The sequence below is a fragment of the Rissa tridactyla genome, chromosome 2, assembly GCF_028500815.1.
Source record: "Rissa tridactyla isolate bRisTri1 chromosome 2, bRisTri1.patW.cur.20221130, whole genome shotgun sequence".
Classification (NCBI taxonomy): domain Eukaryota; kingdom Metazoa; phylum Chordata; class Aves; order Charadriiformes; family Laridae; genus Rissa; species Rissa tridactyla.
In genome coordinates, this window is record NC_071467.1 from 126,111,171 (window position 1) to 126,128,401 (window position 17,231).

Consider the following 17,231-nt stretch of genomic DNA (forward strand, 5'->3'; position numbering starts at 1 on the left):
TATTTTAAAGTACCAAAATAAATCCGAGCGCAAGATGACCACACAGCACTCAGAAGAATGTCGCAACGTGAAGTACTTGCCGTGTGAAAATGAATCTGTACTTCCGGCCTTCACCTTAAGGGAGCGGTCAAAAATGCCATACCCACAACTGCCCGCCTGTTGCGTCACACCTCAGCGTAAACACCATGTCTCTAGGAGATAATCTTTGTAGGCAGTTAAAGGACTTACAGATCAAGCCTCCTTTACTCTCCTTTAAAGTGTCTCCTGCTAGCTTACCAGGACACGATTCCTTCTCTTCCAAGTGGGAGTTGACCACTCCATCAGAAAACCACGATCTCTTCTTCCTTTTACCTCCTGCCCGTTTCCCTTCCAGATCTCTTACACTTTTTCCAGTTGTACTCTCAAGTAACGTGCCAGTCCTGAAAAGCCAATGCTGTGAAAACTTAAGCTAAAAAGAGACTAGCGTGGACTCTGCAGCAGGTTACCTCCTTATGGGCCGTACCAGCTCATGCAACACTTACGCAGCACACAGTTGAAAACATCGTAGCTGCAGCTCGTCTACAAGTGTCCTCCCAAAAGAGCAGCAGTCAGTGCACTCACCTGCAGATCTCCCTTGTCCTTATCCATACAGCAATCCTCAAAGTGTACCGGGAGACACTATTCTGGCAAAATGACAAACCAAGGCACTAAGCAGAAATCTTTTCTTCTTCTTTTTTTTTTTTTTTTTAAACATCTTTTTATTAGCACAGTAACAAATGCAGACTTAAGTAGCCCACAACATACAACCAATCCACTGAGTGACTCCTATTCCACGCCTTACAGTTAAACAGCTTAAGGTATTTCACTACAGGTTGCCGTAAGTCCTGATTAAACCCTTTATTCTTTTCACGAAGATAGATTGGCTTATAAAATAATACATTAACTACTTCTCATTTCATATATGACGCCATATATCCCCCTCTCCATGTCACAGATCATGAGATGACAGTCTTTAAAAAGGATTTGTTAAATACCAATGTGCCCTCCATAGGGGAAAACAATCCCGATATCTTTTTACAAAAAAGCCCAAAGAAACACAACCCAGAACAAAATAAAACCCCCAAACCCAAAACAAAAAGCAAAAACAGTGTGTAGAGTCTTGAAAGGACTTTTACATAAATGTCAACATATGTACCTGTACAAAATTAAGCTGTTTTAATCTTTTACATATTGCAAGCAAACTGAAAACCAAAGAAGTCTAAGAAGTTTACATTCTTCTCGGTACTATATGTGAGCTAATATTGCTGAACTAATTACAGTCTTAAAATATGCTATTCCCAATCCTAGCTGTCTACTGTAGCAAGATACCTTAAGTTACAACAACAAAATTGTAGGAAATAAAAGACTGAATAAAATCTGTTATAGAAATACCCTACTCTTTACCAGCACCCTCCCTCCCCCCACCCCTTCAAAATCATAAGCAGCTCTTTCCATCACAGACAAATAATGTAAGAGTTTGACGAAAATCCAGCTTATGTAGCGTATCTTTTGGTCCATTGTCTGGCCATTCTGTCGTGCTCTGCTCTGTTAGTCATATACTGAGTGGCAATACTTCCAACCAGGGGGTCAGCTGAAAAGAAAAGAAAGCAAACTGCTTATTTTGGACAAGTTACTGAATAACAGCTTCAAGATAAAGCTGAAGTGTGAATTTAACACAAGGGAATCACACAGGTAAGGTACCTTGCAACAATCTAAATACAACGAATTGATGGTCTGTATCTTCACTGATTGTGTGTATTTATGGCGACATGCTAATCTATTACCTATTAAAGAGTGAAATGCCAATTAAAGTTTTAAGGAGTTTAAAAGACAATTCAACCATCGTATTTTGCATCACTGAGGACTTTCACTAATTCATGCATTTCAGGTTTATTTTACCCTTTCTAAAAGTGCCTGGGACATGCTCATTGCTCAGTGTACTTGTACCAATACAAATCTGCCTTCTAGGAAAGATCAGGTCACGAGGGGAGGTTTTATTTTTCCCACAAGTTTATTTTTATTATATATAATATAGCATGTACTCTGGTGTTTCTCTCGTCTTTTACAGACACATATAGAAATACAACCTGTAAAACTGACTTTGCAAACCAAGACATATTCCTCTTAATTGGTGTGGATAACGGGTGGGTCAGAAAAGCAGTGAGGACTACCTGTGGCATAGCTGGTTACTGGTTTTAAATGGATGATGGAAAGTAAAAGGCTAACCGCCGTGTTTTCAGAACTGCGTTTGTGGCTGTGTTTCCGAATGACTACAGTCCTGCAGACCAGCGAGGAGCGTTGAACCCTTACCCCAAAACCAGAGTTGGTTTGGAAGGGGAAGTTTTCATGTGCAGGAGGACCACCGCCGCTTTCCTTGCGGGCCAGCCTGAGGAGCGGTGAACAGCAGGCAGGTAGGGTGTAACACCTCCACCACCTCCAGCCCCTCTCCAGCTGCCCTGGAGAAGGGAAACGTGTTGCGCTGGAGGCCGGAGCTGTGCTGGCCGAAGCCAACAGGATGAGATGAGGGCCACATTATTTGGGTGCTGGGCAGGGTGTAAGGTGGCAGGTGGCCTGCGTGCCTGCGCAGGGGGACTTACCCGGGTTGCAGTCTGTGAGGAGGGAGCAGATGGAGAGGAGAACTTTAGAAATGGTTAACGCCGGGCTCCAGTTGTCTTTTAAAATGTCCAGGCAGATGACGCCTTGGCTGTTAATATTACAGTGGTAGATTCTTGTCCGAAACGTTACCTGCAAGAAACAGCTATTAGCCGGTGTGCTGGGGTACCGCGGGCGATGCCGTTAAATACACGACCTCAGCGGCAACAGCGATGTGACAGGGTGTGACAACTGAAGGGAAAGGAAAAGAGCCCCCGCAACCTTGGCGGAGAAGGGGGCACCGGGGCCGGTCTTTCGGCGCGGGCTCGGGCTGCCTGACCCAGCCGCGGCCGGGCTCCCCGGGCGGCCGCCGCCCTCTGGCGGGCGCTGTCGGGAGCGCACCCGCCGCCCCGCCTCCCCCGCCCCGCTCTCCGCCGGGAGGGAACGGCCGGGCTCCGCCGGGGAAGGGGGAGCCCCGACAACCCCCATCCCGGCCGAGGGCAGCCGCCTTGCACGGAAAAGCCCTTTCCCATCGGTAGTTGCTGGGTGAAATAGCGGATACAGCCCCAGTACGTCTCTGATGCCGGAGGCAAATCAAAAGAGAGACATTTTAAACAAACAGTAAATAAAAATCTCACATTTCCAGCCCCTCCGAGTACACCTGAGCGGTGTCAAATATGCCGTGACAGGTGCCGGGGCAGGTTTCCCACCCGAAGGAGAGGGAACCGAAACCTAGGACGTGGGTGCCTTATCGGAGCCCTGGGGTGAATCACTGCGGCCTCGGCACGGGCTCAGGGCTGGCAGCCCGTCTGCCATCCACCTCCCTGCAAAACAACCGCCAGCTTTCCAACCCTGGGTGCTTACCAGCACTGTGACACCCAGGTTCTGGGGTTTCACATATTTTTTATTATTATTATTTATTACACCTTTTGTCTTTTTGCTCACAGCGGCAAAGGGGCCTGTGGCTTTAACGCCAGCGGTTTTCTCCCACTGGGCTCCCAAGGACTTGTAAAATCCCCCAGACAGGCCAGGGCACTTGGAATTGCGGGTCCCATCACTTCTAAGTGCTGAGGAGTTGGCTGGATTTTATTATTTTCAAATTTGGGAGATGTGACTGAGCCGGGCAGCCTGCCACAGAAATTACCCGAAAGGGAAACAAAAGCACCACGAGCCGTTTTCAGGAGAATACAATGTGACCTGCAGAAAGGCCTTACTCTGACTCACTGGGTGAACAGCGACAACAAATTTGGTGGAACTTGCATGAATTAGGATTATCTGGGTGAATAAAGGTTGGTGGGTTCATGCCCTAAATCCTCAGAATTTGTCAGCTATCCACACCCACAAATTTTATTGTCTGTTTATAGGTCACAGGGGTATTTGCGAAACATGCTCGCTAACTGTGCGGTATGACAGGAACACACCAGTGCTTTCTCTCGAGATTAGACCAGCCCGCACGTAAAACTTGCCAGCCAACCCTCATTTTTCCCTACTGTCTTTCGGATGCAAAAATTTTGCCTGTGGCCCTCCCTCTCACCGGTTCCAGGGAGCAGGCACGGGGTGGGGTGACACAGCTACAAAACCCCAGTGCCTGGCATGTCCCCGTGCCCGGCATCCGTGCAGCGTTCCCAGGAACGCTCCCGATGGAGGGAGCACACTGGCCATTTTTGGTCTCAGACTCGCACCTGCAGTTACTTGTCACACAGGAGACACCCACACTTGGACAGACTTTCTACTTTGTTCCTTGTAAGCTGCTTGGATTTTAGATTAAAACAAGGAAGCAGGCAAAAAAACAAAACAAAACAAAAAATCTCAGAACAACCCAAATCCCTACGCTTTTGCACATTATGGCTGGGAATAGCAAAACTGCAAGAGAGTGGAGACGTGTCCCCTTCCCACATCTTCTGCAAAAAGCTGCAACTCCAAAACTAAGAACCCCTGCTACTTTCTACCTAAGGAACCTTAGAGGTACATCACGTAAGAAATCAAAATGACCTGTGTTTCCCAGATCATCTAGTCCTCAGAGGAAAAGAGTAATGACTCCCTACAGCCATGTGGAAGTCCTCATCAGCCTGAGCAGAGGGTGGATCTGGCTGTGCGGTACCTGCCCCAAACCATGCTGTTTAGGGCAAAATAGAAGTTTGTGGCATTTGCAGTTGCTGGCAATGGCTCTGCCTCGGGTTCGCGAGCCCAGCCCCACTGCTTGCTCGGTATTTCTCTATTCGACCTGTAGCTTTGGTCTCCTTCCAAGAAGGCTTCTAAATGTAAGTGCGGTAATAATTTTAACAGATTAAACACTTCCAGAAGGGGCAGTGTGAAGTATTCCAAGTTGATACAATAAGGACCAAATTAACAGAGAGGTCAAGAGTTCTAATTTGTAGAGACAGAAAGTTGTTAATCCTGATTCTGAGCACAAAAGCTAAATACTCTGCAGGCAGTCTCTCAGACCAGTTGACAAATAATTGATAACAAAGCATGAATCCTGTTAGCCTTTAAGTATAAGACTTAATTTTTAATTATTATTCATGAAGGAGGGGAAAGAGAAAGAAAGACTTCCCCGTATATTTGCAGAACAGCTTGGTTCCTTAAGAAACCTTAAGATAGAATTCTTACGGGTTATACCCCTGGCACTAAAAGCAGTTTTCTCCAGTTAGAGAAGCCCTACCTAACCGAAGCACTGTGGGGAAAAAAAATCTAAATTTGTTTTCACTTAAGCAGCAAGTCAGAACTGGGATGGTGTTAGACACATGTAGTCCAGCTGTTCGCCATTTACAATTTTTGCTGATGGTACAAAAGCCAGCAGTGCAGGGAACCCAAACGAGGTAGGGAGAAGGGGAAGAATTGGAGGCTCACTTAAAAACACACAAAAATATTTAAAGCAAGTGTACATTACACCTTAAAGAGGAAAAAAAATAAAAATCACATAAACCTAGCAGATTCTGACCAACACCAAGAGGTAGTACAACGTATTCAGGGTCGAGAGAATAGCATGTGGAATAGCAGAAAAATACAGTGTAACTGAACAATCCTTTGGAAATGTCCCACCTGGGATTACATTAATGCAGTAACTACACAGAGGCAAGCACAGCTTTTGAAAAGACATAAAAGAAGCTAATCTCCACCTCACCCCGAAGTGATAGCAGAGGTTAATTTACACAAGCAGCAAAATGGGAGTGGGGGGAAGGAAGTGGTTAGAGGTTATTAATATAAATGATCAAAGCACACACCAGGTCAACACAAAACTACTGTTTTCACCTCAATAAATGAAATCTAACCCAACTATAACGTAACTCTTGGGAAAACGTCCATTGTAATAGTACAAAAGGAAAACAATCATCTTGAGGACTAAGTACTGAACTCTTAAATACTAATTATACTTGTTTATTGGATTCTCCTGAATCCAGGCCCACCCAGCATGTGCCTGACTGAGTTGCTATCTGAAACAAAGGCAAAACCAGAATACCACACAAAATGAGAAAACATAAAAAGCAGAGAACAGATTAACACTAACATCTTCAAAGTGTTGTATGGAATGCTCAATAAATGCAAGAGAACTTTGTCATACATATTTAGGGCAGAAGAGAGAGTATCTTTCCCTGTCTCAGATTTCTCCCACTGAAGTCCCTTGTACTCTGCGAAGCATTTCCAAGTCAAATTTTAAGACCTTTAATTTCTCCAGCCTCAAGTCCAGCAGTGCAGTCCCCCTTTCTATCCTTCCAGGAATCTATTAATATCACTTCCAATACAGCCCTCTGGCTCTCCTATGGCAACATTTTCCCCCAAAAAGTTTGCTCCAACATACTGGATCAAACCCTCAGCTGGAGAGACAGACCCAGTCCTCAGAGGCTGCACCTGTATGTCCTTCATCACACATCTGTAGGATGCTTGTCAACCACGCGGCATTTGTCAATACTGGCTATGCCTCAACACCTTCTCTCACTCATATTCCTAAGGGCTGGGAAGCCTGCCGGGATGACCAGTTTCACCTCACTTTATTTAAGAAGGTAAATCCTTTAATGATAGTTCATTTCCCAGTTATGGAATGTGTTCTGCCATAGGCACTTCACCATGGGGCAGCCCACAGCAGGGACTGTCCTCATAAGGATTACAGAGGATTCAAAGAGGCAGCAAAGGTTTTCTTCCACTGCTCTTGCAAGGCTTATCAAGGAAGATTCAAGGGAAACTAGTCCTTTCACTCTAGACAGCTTAATCTTTACAGAGGTCGAGGCTTCTGAAATGACCTTCAGCCGCTCTATTACTCTACTAGTGCTTATCAGCAAAATGATACACTGGGTTTTGTTTCAACTAGCTGTTTCTTTATTTCTCGCCCTAAAAGACAAATACAGGAAGGCTGTGGTAATTACATTAGTCCCACCACTTCCAGATGACCCACAAACAAAATTTATCAGTCGCCGTAAGCAGTTGGGCAATCTGAATCAACAAATTAGTGGGAATAAAGCAGGAGCAATATGATAATTATATTTTCCACATTATCATTGATTAACACTAGCATAGGTGTTAACAGAGGAGCTGCTATAAGAGTCTTTGGTTCTCACCAAAATAAAGGTTCTTCATTTAAACCTGAAGTACTGAAGTAGCACAAGTACGTTCTGATACAGCACTGCTATGCTTTCTCCTATAACCTACCCCACTGTGACTGAAGCTGCATGTATTTGTTTACATACATACATACAAGTGGTTTGTAAACCAACTTGGACTCTGCCAGATGAAAGACTCCGTTTAAATGCAACTCCGCTACAATGCAGTGAATCTCCGCTAAACTGGTCTTTTAAGGCCTCACTAGGTAGTGCCTGGGGTTTTTTTTTTGGGTTGTTGGGGTTTGTTTTTTTTTAATCCTACCCTTCTTTTCATCTGGGTTTGGGTTTAGATCCAAAGATAAAGGCAAAGAGATCCCTGTCAGAGGCGCAGAGCAGAACGCAGGGCTGAGCTGCAACAACAAAACTCTATCTTTGTTTCTGTGTGACGGAACTTGGCATATAAGGGTTGTCTCAATACCACTGGTAGTTATAATACGGTCTTGTAAAGCATCAGGCTGGAGAAACCTGGGACCATAAATGCTTCTGACCTGCAGCAGAGGAAGCAAAGGTGTAGCAAATCACACATGGGAAGACAAAAGCTCCTTCTTTAAATGCTTACTGGGCTCATGACATAAGATAATGCATATAGTTGGTTGGACAATAAATTATCCAACACAAACTAATTAAACCAAAATAATGAAAGACTATTCTGAACTGAATTAAACTCTAACACAAGAGAACCATCTGTGCTGCCACAGAACCCACGAAGAGGTGGACAGGTGTCAGCAGGAAATCACTAGAGATGTCCCCAGGCAGACCATGCTGCTTGTGAACTGGAGCCCTAGCTTAGGGGCAGAATTTAAGGTCCTGTTGATACTACCAGAGACCCTGAAGTTATGCTAGCAGGAAGTTTCCTTTATTTGGGAAGTTCCTATTCGTTTGGCTGGTATGACCAATCAGCATCGTCTCTGCGGAGATGGATGGATTGCCTCAACTATGGCAGCAAGTCCCTTCTACTGCAGACTAGACCAAAGCCTGAAGACAGGGCAGTCATTGATGTTTATCTCATCAATGCAACTATTTTTAAGTAGGAAGTTAAACATGCACATAAATGCTTTCAGATACAGGGCAAACATGAAGTGTATACACAACCACCTCTTCTTGTAACCCAACTCTCTTCCTCTGGCCAAGTATGTGAACCACAAGATAACATTCGTTTGCACTGGTATTTGCCTTGTGGCATTGGAACACAACAAGACTGGAATATAAGAGCTTCGCAAATATAACACACCTACAGAAAAAGTTTGTTACTGTACAAGCAGGTGAACAACACAAGTACCCAACAACACTGAAAAATTAAATACTACTTTAGTGGCAAAACCACACACAAACGTTGCTCTTTTGGTAACCGAGTGGTTTGAGAAACAAGTATTTGTATACTTCCTCCTCTCCCCAAGTTTATTTACTTTGCAGTTTCTCAGTCCTGTCCTGATGCTCCCGCTAATTGCTTAGGACTTCTCATAAACAGAATCAGAGAAAAAGAAAACAAGCTCTAAAACCGTGAGCAAGTTGATCGGAAAAGCCATTAACATTAGCTAAGAGAAACCAATGTAATGTCTGAAACGAGCTTAAGCTTGGTCTTAAAGAGAACGGCTTTCAAATGGGCTGTGTTCCTTTAACACTGCTTGCTACTTGACGGGCTGTTGAACTTTCATGACTTCAGAGGTCAGGTACAGGTCTCTTACCTTTGGAGGCTTGAAAGGATATTCTGGTGTAAATGTGATGTCAAGGAAGAAAACACCTCCCTCATAGACTGAACCTGGAGGTCCTAGAATGGTTGATCTCCATTCGTAGATGTTATCACCTTTGGGGCCAGCGCTGAGAGATTAAAAAAAAAAAAAAAAATGCTTAGGAATATTACCACAGTTCAAATAAATATGACCTCTTACATTCTTCAAGTATGATATGGAAGAGAGTTTTCAGTGTTACACCTCATACACCACCTGGAGTCAAGACAAGGATTAAAAGTAGATCGAATGCTTCCAAAAACCTCAGAAATCCTACCTGGACTTACCTGTGTTCCAGACTGCTTAGCAAAGCTGAGAAACAAGAGGTGCGGTAAGGTTTTCAGCATCTCACTCCTGACATTTATAGGAGCAGCATTGCCCAGAACTACTCCTAAACATGCTACACAACCTCAACACAACAGAAAAATGACATTTCAAAGAACAATTTCCTACCATATTTCAGAAACGGCGGCCCCAGCTCAGCCTTAATAGAACTGCACCACATCAAAGACCATACTAAATAAATTAAGGGCTTATGTTGATTTTATTAATCTTGTGTGTTCTTTAAAATTAAAATATATTCCTGTATTATTGCTAAACCAAAGCTCACTGTATAATTGAATGAAGCCAAATACATGATGATACTCTTAAATGTCAAAATTTTCTATACTCATATAATTTTGCTACACTGATTTCTAAACCGAGACCACATGAACTCATCCCATTGATACTATTTGCATTGTGGAACTGCTTTTGTAAAGGGAATTAAAATGCCTGTGTCAAATTAAAACAGGGCTTTCTCAAATCGGCTTTGTCGAATTCCAGATTCTCCCTAACCTGCCGGCAGTTCACCCAGAGCCGTACAAACTAAAGGTGTTACAGAACACAAATGTCTGCTTGTTGAAAATTAGTTTTACTGAGATCCTCAGACACTTGTATTCTGTAGCGTGCCATATGTCACTGAGTATTTCTAAGTACAGCTCAACCTATAAAGCCATTAATGGTTTAGGACTCCATTGTTGCCTCTTTCTTTCTGTGCTGCTACGGTAGTATTTTATCAGTAAGATGCCAGAGCTGAAAACTCCCTTTGCATAGAGGGAAGTGCTGACACAGCTTTTTGCTATGACTTCAGAAATCTCTTCTCCCCTGGTTCTGTAAGGGGCCGGATTTTAACAACACTAACACAATGAAAACCAGCCTTGCTCTTCTTTCCCCATTCTTTTAACAAGGCTCATATAAGACAGAAAGATAAAAAAAGGGCTCTTTTTATATTATAACAATCACGGAGCAGTATTATTTGAGAGGGAAGGTAATACAATAAATTCAATATATGCATGACAATACGCATTTGATTAACGTGAAGGAAAACAGTGTAATTGCTAGGTGCTAGTAACAGTGTTACAAATAGAAATACAATTACAAAAACATAAATTCTCAACAACAGGGCTCAGAGACATGCTTTCTTCCTCCTGCTCTTTGCAGTACTGGTGAACATGATCTTGACAGCAGGGGAATCAGGGGAGAGAAAGGGAGTTCTGTCACCAAACATAAAATTTTATTTTTAGATTAAACTAAAAATAAAAGTTCACAATATGCTGCTGCCAAATAGTTCAGCACTAGCAAAGCTATGACTAAAAGCATGCTTCCAGGGGCAGGAAAGCATGTAAGAAAGCAGTAAAGGGAGACAAGGTTCTCTGCAAAGTGATGCACCGGCCACTAGGGAAAGGTTTCTCTCCTCAGAGCACAAAACCCTGCACAGCTCAAGATCGGTACTAAATCAAAGTAAAAGCCGTTCCATCCTGAACAGTCCTGGCATCCCGCTCCACCTTAATGACTTGTCCCTGTCCTATGCAGGTCTATATATTTGGGCACTCAGTACTCTCCAGCTACCACTTGTGCATTAGACTGGAAGAGCGCTGTATTTCGACAGGAAGCTCTACCTCTTGAAAGACATCAGCTTAACTGTGAAAACTTACCGAAAAGGACTCTCTGGGGCACCCTTAGCCACCACTCCAAGGAATCACCTCTTTATGTACGTATTAGCAACCTACCGACACACTGTCATTACTGCAAGTTGCACCAGCGATCACCCTCCCCTCCTTCCCCTAAAGATGGAGCTACTGAACGGAACAGGTACTTGAGCTTTGTTAGCACCGATTTACTGTTGGAATTTATATCACGAGAACTGCCAACTGGGAGCACTTCAGCACTCAAGAAATGTGATGTGCGATTAGCACTGAATACAGCCCTCTGAACCAACAGGAAATAGTTCAACATTTCGCATTTTATTTCCAGCTTCAACCCAAAGGACTGTCAATAAAAAAAATCCCACAGACTTCAAAAATAACATATTATTATTTGTAATAGTCTTAGAAACCTCTTGTATCCTATTAGGTTTCCAATTAGAGCTATCACTGCATGCAAGTAATATACTGCTAGACCTCCGTATTAAGAGTGCAACATCTTTGTAAGTCATCAGTAGGCTCTAACAGTGATGTACTAAGCTTACCTTTTAAGCTTTTCATAATTCAATTAACAGAGTGAAATAGCTGTACATGTCCAATTTTTACGTATTAACATTGATTTCTTATAAAGGAAAGACTGAAAGAGGAAGATGCAAGTCAACTACAGAGTGCAATATTGCTCGGATTTAAATAAGGATTAGGTAATATCAAGCGGCTCAAGACAACCTAGTGCTTAATAGAAAAGTGACAATACTGGACCACAGCATAAGTGCAGCAGCATTAACTTTTGGTAGAGATATAAAAACTGCCAAAGGTTAAAGATTACATTCTTTGTTTAAAATCCTTGCAATTATCTGCTTCAAAAAGAAATTCACTGATGCATAGATACAGGGCTCACAAGCACAGCTGCCACCTTGCCCGATGTGTGTCACCACTGCTCAAATTAAGTGTCTAGATCTACTAAAGCAACATTTTAAAGCTGTACAACATATGGCCACTGGGAAGACAATTTTAACCAATTAAACAGAAATTGTTTCCACTGCAAGACAAGAGCATGAGAGCAACAGCTTTCTGTATTGAACTCAATAGCCCACAACCTCTTCACTTCCAGAGAAAGAAATGAGACAAAGTCCAGTAAGATGGAGCAAAAGATGACATCGAAAAGAGAACTGAAAAGAATCCCAAGCCATCATTATCATATCAGGCAGCATGTTTTACACAGCAGTGCAACCGAGATCTTTCTTCCCTGGAAAAACAGTGATACAGTCAGTGAAGATACGCTGCACCCACTGTAACAACTGGTCCTGATCGTTCCCAAGTTGCTGCTGGCTTATCCTCCGGACAGCTGTTACGACAGTAACACCCTTCAGAAATTGCCCGGTGCCAAGGTAGTTTTTGTTCAAGGACTACCTAACTTTCCAAGTCTAGAAGCAGTGGTCTAAATCCTCCTGGTAAATGCAAGGCAGAGAGAAAGTCTCAGCACAGTCGAGACCAAGCTCCAAGTTCTGTCTGGGCCAAGTCCCAACCAGCCTTGTGTTGCTTTGGTAGAACCTCATCTTGCTCTGCCTCCCTTTACTGCCATGTTCTTTTTCAACTTTAAAGCTAAACGGGGAAATTAGAAATGCCTGCAGCAGAGGCTGGGGATGCCTAGGAGATGCCTAGGTAAATTGTCTGCATGCTCAGGTGCCTTGCAGTACCGAGGAACTGTAAACATAGGATTCTGTCTTGGAGATTAAGTGTTCATGGAGAAGACACACACACTTTTTCATGTATTGAAAAGGCTGAAAATACAGATAGTCTGCAAGAATCACAGAATTGTTGAGGCTGGAAAAGACCTTTAAGATCATGGAGTCCAACCATCAACCTAACACTGACAAAACCAACCACCTCTAAACCATATCTCTAAGCACTGTGTCTACCCGTCTTTTAAATAGCTCCAGGGATGGTGACTCAACCACTTCCCTGGGCAGCCTGTTCCAATGCTTGATAACCCTTTCAGTGAAGAATTTTTCCTAATATCCGGTCTAAACCTCCCATGCTGCAACTGGAGGCCTTTTCCTCTTGTCCTATCACCTGTTACTTGGGAGAAGAGACCCACCCCCACCTCGCTACAGCCTCCTTTCAGGTACTTGTAAGGGAGCGATAAGGTCTCCCCTCAGCCTCCTTTTCTCTAGGCTAAACATCCCCAGTTCCCTCAGCCGCTCCTCATAAGACTCATGCTCTAGATCCTTCATCAGCTTCATTGCCCTTCTCTGGACATGCTCCAACACCTCAACGTCTGTCTTGTAGTGAGGGGCCTAACAGCCAGCCTGGTGCTTTTTTGTATTAAACCAGCCAGATACAACTGCCACCACAAGCATTATGTGATACCACCCTGATATTTTGCACACACAAACTCACCTCCCTCCTCTGCCTGGGCATCCTTGGGCAAATCACTCAAAGTCTGCCTATGCCATGGAGGGAAGGCAGGATTTTTTGCCGATCACCACATATAGCTAATGTACAAAAATCCCTGGCAACACACTGCTGGTACTTTCCAGGGGAATGACTCAGAAAGAGCCCCCTGTACATGTCAGCTTGCTAGTAAGTTGGAAACTACCTGGTCCTTTCTAGGAGCTGACCAAATGATAACATAAGCTTTTCCTCCAGTGAAAATACGATCTGGTGAATACTTCAGTTCCTCTTCTTTGAGATACAAAAAACTTGCAATGGCAGATCACTCCAGTGATAAACAAATCAAAATCAGTCGATGCTACAGGCGCCAGGTTAATATCCTGATATACCAAAGCAGCGCATATTCCTTTTAAAAGCTAAGTAATTTAGCAGAGTAGTTTAAAAATGCCAGAGACAGCTATCTGTCAGGGTTATGAGAAGAAGGGCGATTTCATGGTATGCTGAAGTAAATAACAGCTAATGAAAAACTACAATATGTTTCGGTTAAAGCCACAAGTAACCATACCACAAGCTCGTGCTCCAACTACTCCATATCCCTAGATGCTATTTTTGAGGCTATTTTGCCCTGAACAGGAAGAGTCTGATGCAAGAAGCTAAGCTGTTTTGAAGTTGCACACTTGTGGAAAATATAATTTCCAAAACCACTGCAGACATGACCTTTTCCAAGGGACATAGCTCAAATCAGAAAGCAAACAACACACTAACAGCACATGGGAATTCCAAGGTGACAGAGAATCTAATGATCCCCAACGTAAAGCTGTGCCATTACAAACTGATAGCAACATCATTTTTTGTTGTTGTTGCTTTATTTTGTAGTAAGAAACCGTGAACAACTGAACATGGAATTGATGTTGGTCATGTACACATCACCTTACACTAGGCAGCTTTAGGAAATATTTAGTTGACTGTTAGAAGGTCTCTTCCCGCCCCCCCCTCCCTTTTTTTTTTTTCTTTTTTCTTAAAGATGTGAGCCCAAAATGCATTACAATTTTTGACTGACAGGGAGGTAGCATATCATTCTCACTTGAAGTCTGGTGCACCTTGACCTTCCCCGTCCTAATCCACCCCATTCCTGACCTCAGGGTAAATATGCTTTCTTTTCTGGTAGTCCACCCTCCAAGTGGTTCCACTGAGCTTGCTCATGTACGTTGTTGGGCTGAATCTGGTGCAGAGATTGCAAAAGTACTAGCGGAGGTGGCTATAGGGTCTACAAAGCTGCAGGACAGCTCATCTAGCTCAGCCATTGGAAAACACACATTTACAAAATCCCTCATTCACAGAAATTTTGCTCTACAGGTCTTTAAGCAAGCCATGTTAAAAATAGGAACATCAAAGGACAGAGTTAAAGCCAGCCAAACAAAAAAGCAGCTAATCCTTTGGCTACAATGTCACTTCAAAGATTTTTTATTAATACATAGCTGTAATTTTAGAAATAAATTGTCACATTCTGCACATGCTTTAGCTAGCAAAATGTAGTATTATTATTTTTATTACTACAGGACCGAGACATTCCTTCACAGACAGGACCCCACTCTGCTAAGCATGCTACAATGCAATCTAAAGGCTCATGTACACAACTTACACAGGTTTTCCAATTATAAAATAAGCATTAAAACATTACACAGTTATTAGGAAGAAATTCAACGAGACAAGGCAAAAGTAGTTAAAAGGATACCCTGGACCAGCCATGTTTTGGTCAAGTAGTTTAGAAGTGGGATATAATTTTTTTGCCTCCCATTTTTAGTCAGAGAATGGAAATGAAAGGAAAAGAAAGGAAAAAAAAAATAAATTACAACACAACAAAGCCCCTCCTGGACAACCGTGGAATGTAAAAGGTAACGTACTGAATTACCACACGACTACGTGAAGCAGAGTGATATTTTTTACTCACTGTCATTCTACACAGCCAAGCTGCTCCTCTGTGTTAACATTAGCTAAAAATGATGGATTGACCACAGGTGAAATGTCTATGAGCTCAATGAGAGACGCAGGAAAAAGACGGCAAGAGAAAAAGTTGCAGCTGGCTTTAATTAACACATAAGGCAGCAGCAAAGGAGGGAAAGGAGAGGTAAGTGAGCAAAGATGGAACCTTATATTGTTACAGCAATCCAAACCATAAAATTGTGAAAACAGAACTTAATTCTCCCTCTAATGCACGTTCAGGGGCATAGTTTTCAAGTACAAAGCAGTAAATACTATTATTTTTCTTGTAACTCATTGATGGTACTGTATTTTCTGTCTTACATTTAGAACGGCAGTCACAATATTATTGCACAAGGGTAAGTACCTTACAAATCCCACCACAGTTCTAAGAAGAGCATGCACAAAATTTCTGGTTTAGCATCTGGGAAAGCTTTTCCCTTAAGTATCAGACTAACGTAAAATTGGGGAGGGGAGGTTTGAAAAATTGCACATAAATTGCACAAAGCTTAAACTGGAGGATAAACGGTGCAGTGAATTACATTCTTACGAGGTTAAAAAAAGGAACTAAATAACTAAATAGCCCTGATAATGGAGCTGATAAGGTGTAATGCAGGGATTTATGAGACTTCAAGGAAAACTGTTTCAGGGGGATTTCTTTGTGGGAAGAAAAAAAAAAAAAAAAGACCAGGTTTTCCAGTTTATATAAAAAATACTTGGCAACAAGATCACACAACAACCAAGAGCCTTATCGCTGCCAAGATCTCACTCTTTTCAATTACAACAGGAAGAGAAATGCCCAGGAGTACTTGCAAATTTAGGACCTTCACCTGAAATATTTCAGTCTCTGCAAAATATTACTGTAAAGTTACTACTAAACTACTTGGTGAAAAGGCCAACTCTCTTGAATAATTTCACTGCAGAGTTTGATTTTTAAACCAGGCTTCAAAGATTTAAAATAAAAACTCAGTTAACGAGGAGGTCAGAAGGAGACTTACGATACTCTCAGGAGTGTGCTGCAGCTCTATTTAGTTTAACAATAATCACTTCAATTTAGGAGCAAGTCCTCACAAAAAAGGTTCAAGAGAAATTAATCCATTTAGCATTGGTTCCAAAACTGAAAATGAAACCAGCCTGCTCAGCTCTCAAGGGCTTACGTTTTTCTTTGCAGTGGCTTCTTTCTAGCTTTCTCCACCTCAAAGCACTGGAAGTTTGTCCCACTACACGTAGGAACATTTTCAGTGTCCAACATGACTACAGAGAAGCCAACTGTTTCTGCAAGTCTGTGGCTTTAGTTCATACAGTACACAAACACAGAAAATGTCAGGCTTTAAGTAGTCAATGAAATTATTTTCATTGTATGCAAATCTGTTTTCTCCTCATAGTTCTAGCTTGACACCGTGACCAAATATTAAATAAATTAAAATGCGCTGGTTTATATTTGACCTTGCATCTCCCATTTAATAACACTCTGCACAAGAAACAATAAAACAAATTGGGAAAGATTAGAAGAGAATCTGACTTGCCTAACAATTAGCAACCGTTTATTTAAAATGACAAGAAGATGTGATGGTAGAAACTGTGCTCTGCCAACTTAACCTTGTGTTATTTTTACATCAGTTTCCTTCCTGCCATTTGTCAACTGGACTATTAGCTGCCAACACGAGGACAGAAATTCCTTCACATCATCAGACCTCATTTCCAAATTTAGTATTTATGGCACAGATATGAAATTTACAATTGGTAAGCAAAACTAGGCAGTTTCACAAATGCTGCATTTTTGCAGCGACATCATTTGGTCTGGGTCTCCTCACGTTCCAACAGGTTTTTTGAAGCTGCTATAGAAATATCTAGTAAACCTATTTGTTTCTGTAATTTTAACGCTTTCATAAAGCAAACATACTCTTAAAGTGGTTGCCCAGCATCAAATTGACAGTCCTGTATTTAGAGACTATAAAAGA

At 42.4% G+C, this 17,231-nt stretch overlaps 1 protein-coding gene across 4 annotated transcripts in view; it reads right to left on the minus strand.

Moving 5' to 3' along the window:
• Positions 1-861: 861 nt before the first annotated feature.
• The window catches only part of LOC128905392 (ubiquitin-conjugating enzyme E2 E1), a 46,632-nt gene continuing 30,262 nt past the window's right edge, over positions 862-17,231 (minus strand). For all 4 annotated transcript variants that reach the window (XM_054191446.1, XM_054191444.1, XM_054191447.1 and 1 more), the window contains exons 4-6: positions 8,891-9,023; positions 2,616-2,763; positions 862-1,609 (exon numbers count right to left, since the gene is read on the minus strand). In XM_054191446.1, the coding sequence (XP_054047421.1) occupies positions 1,512-1,609; positions 2,616-2,763; positions 8,891-9,023 (379 nt within the window). In that variant the 3' untranslated portion in view covers positions 862-1,511. The remainder of the gene's footprint in view (positions 1,610-2,615; positions 2,764-8,890; positions 9,024-17,231) is intronic.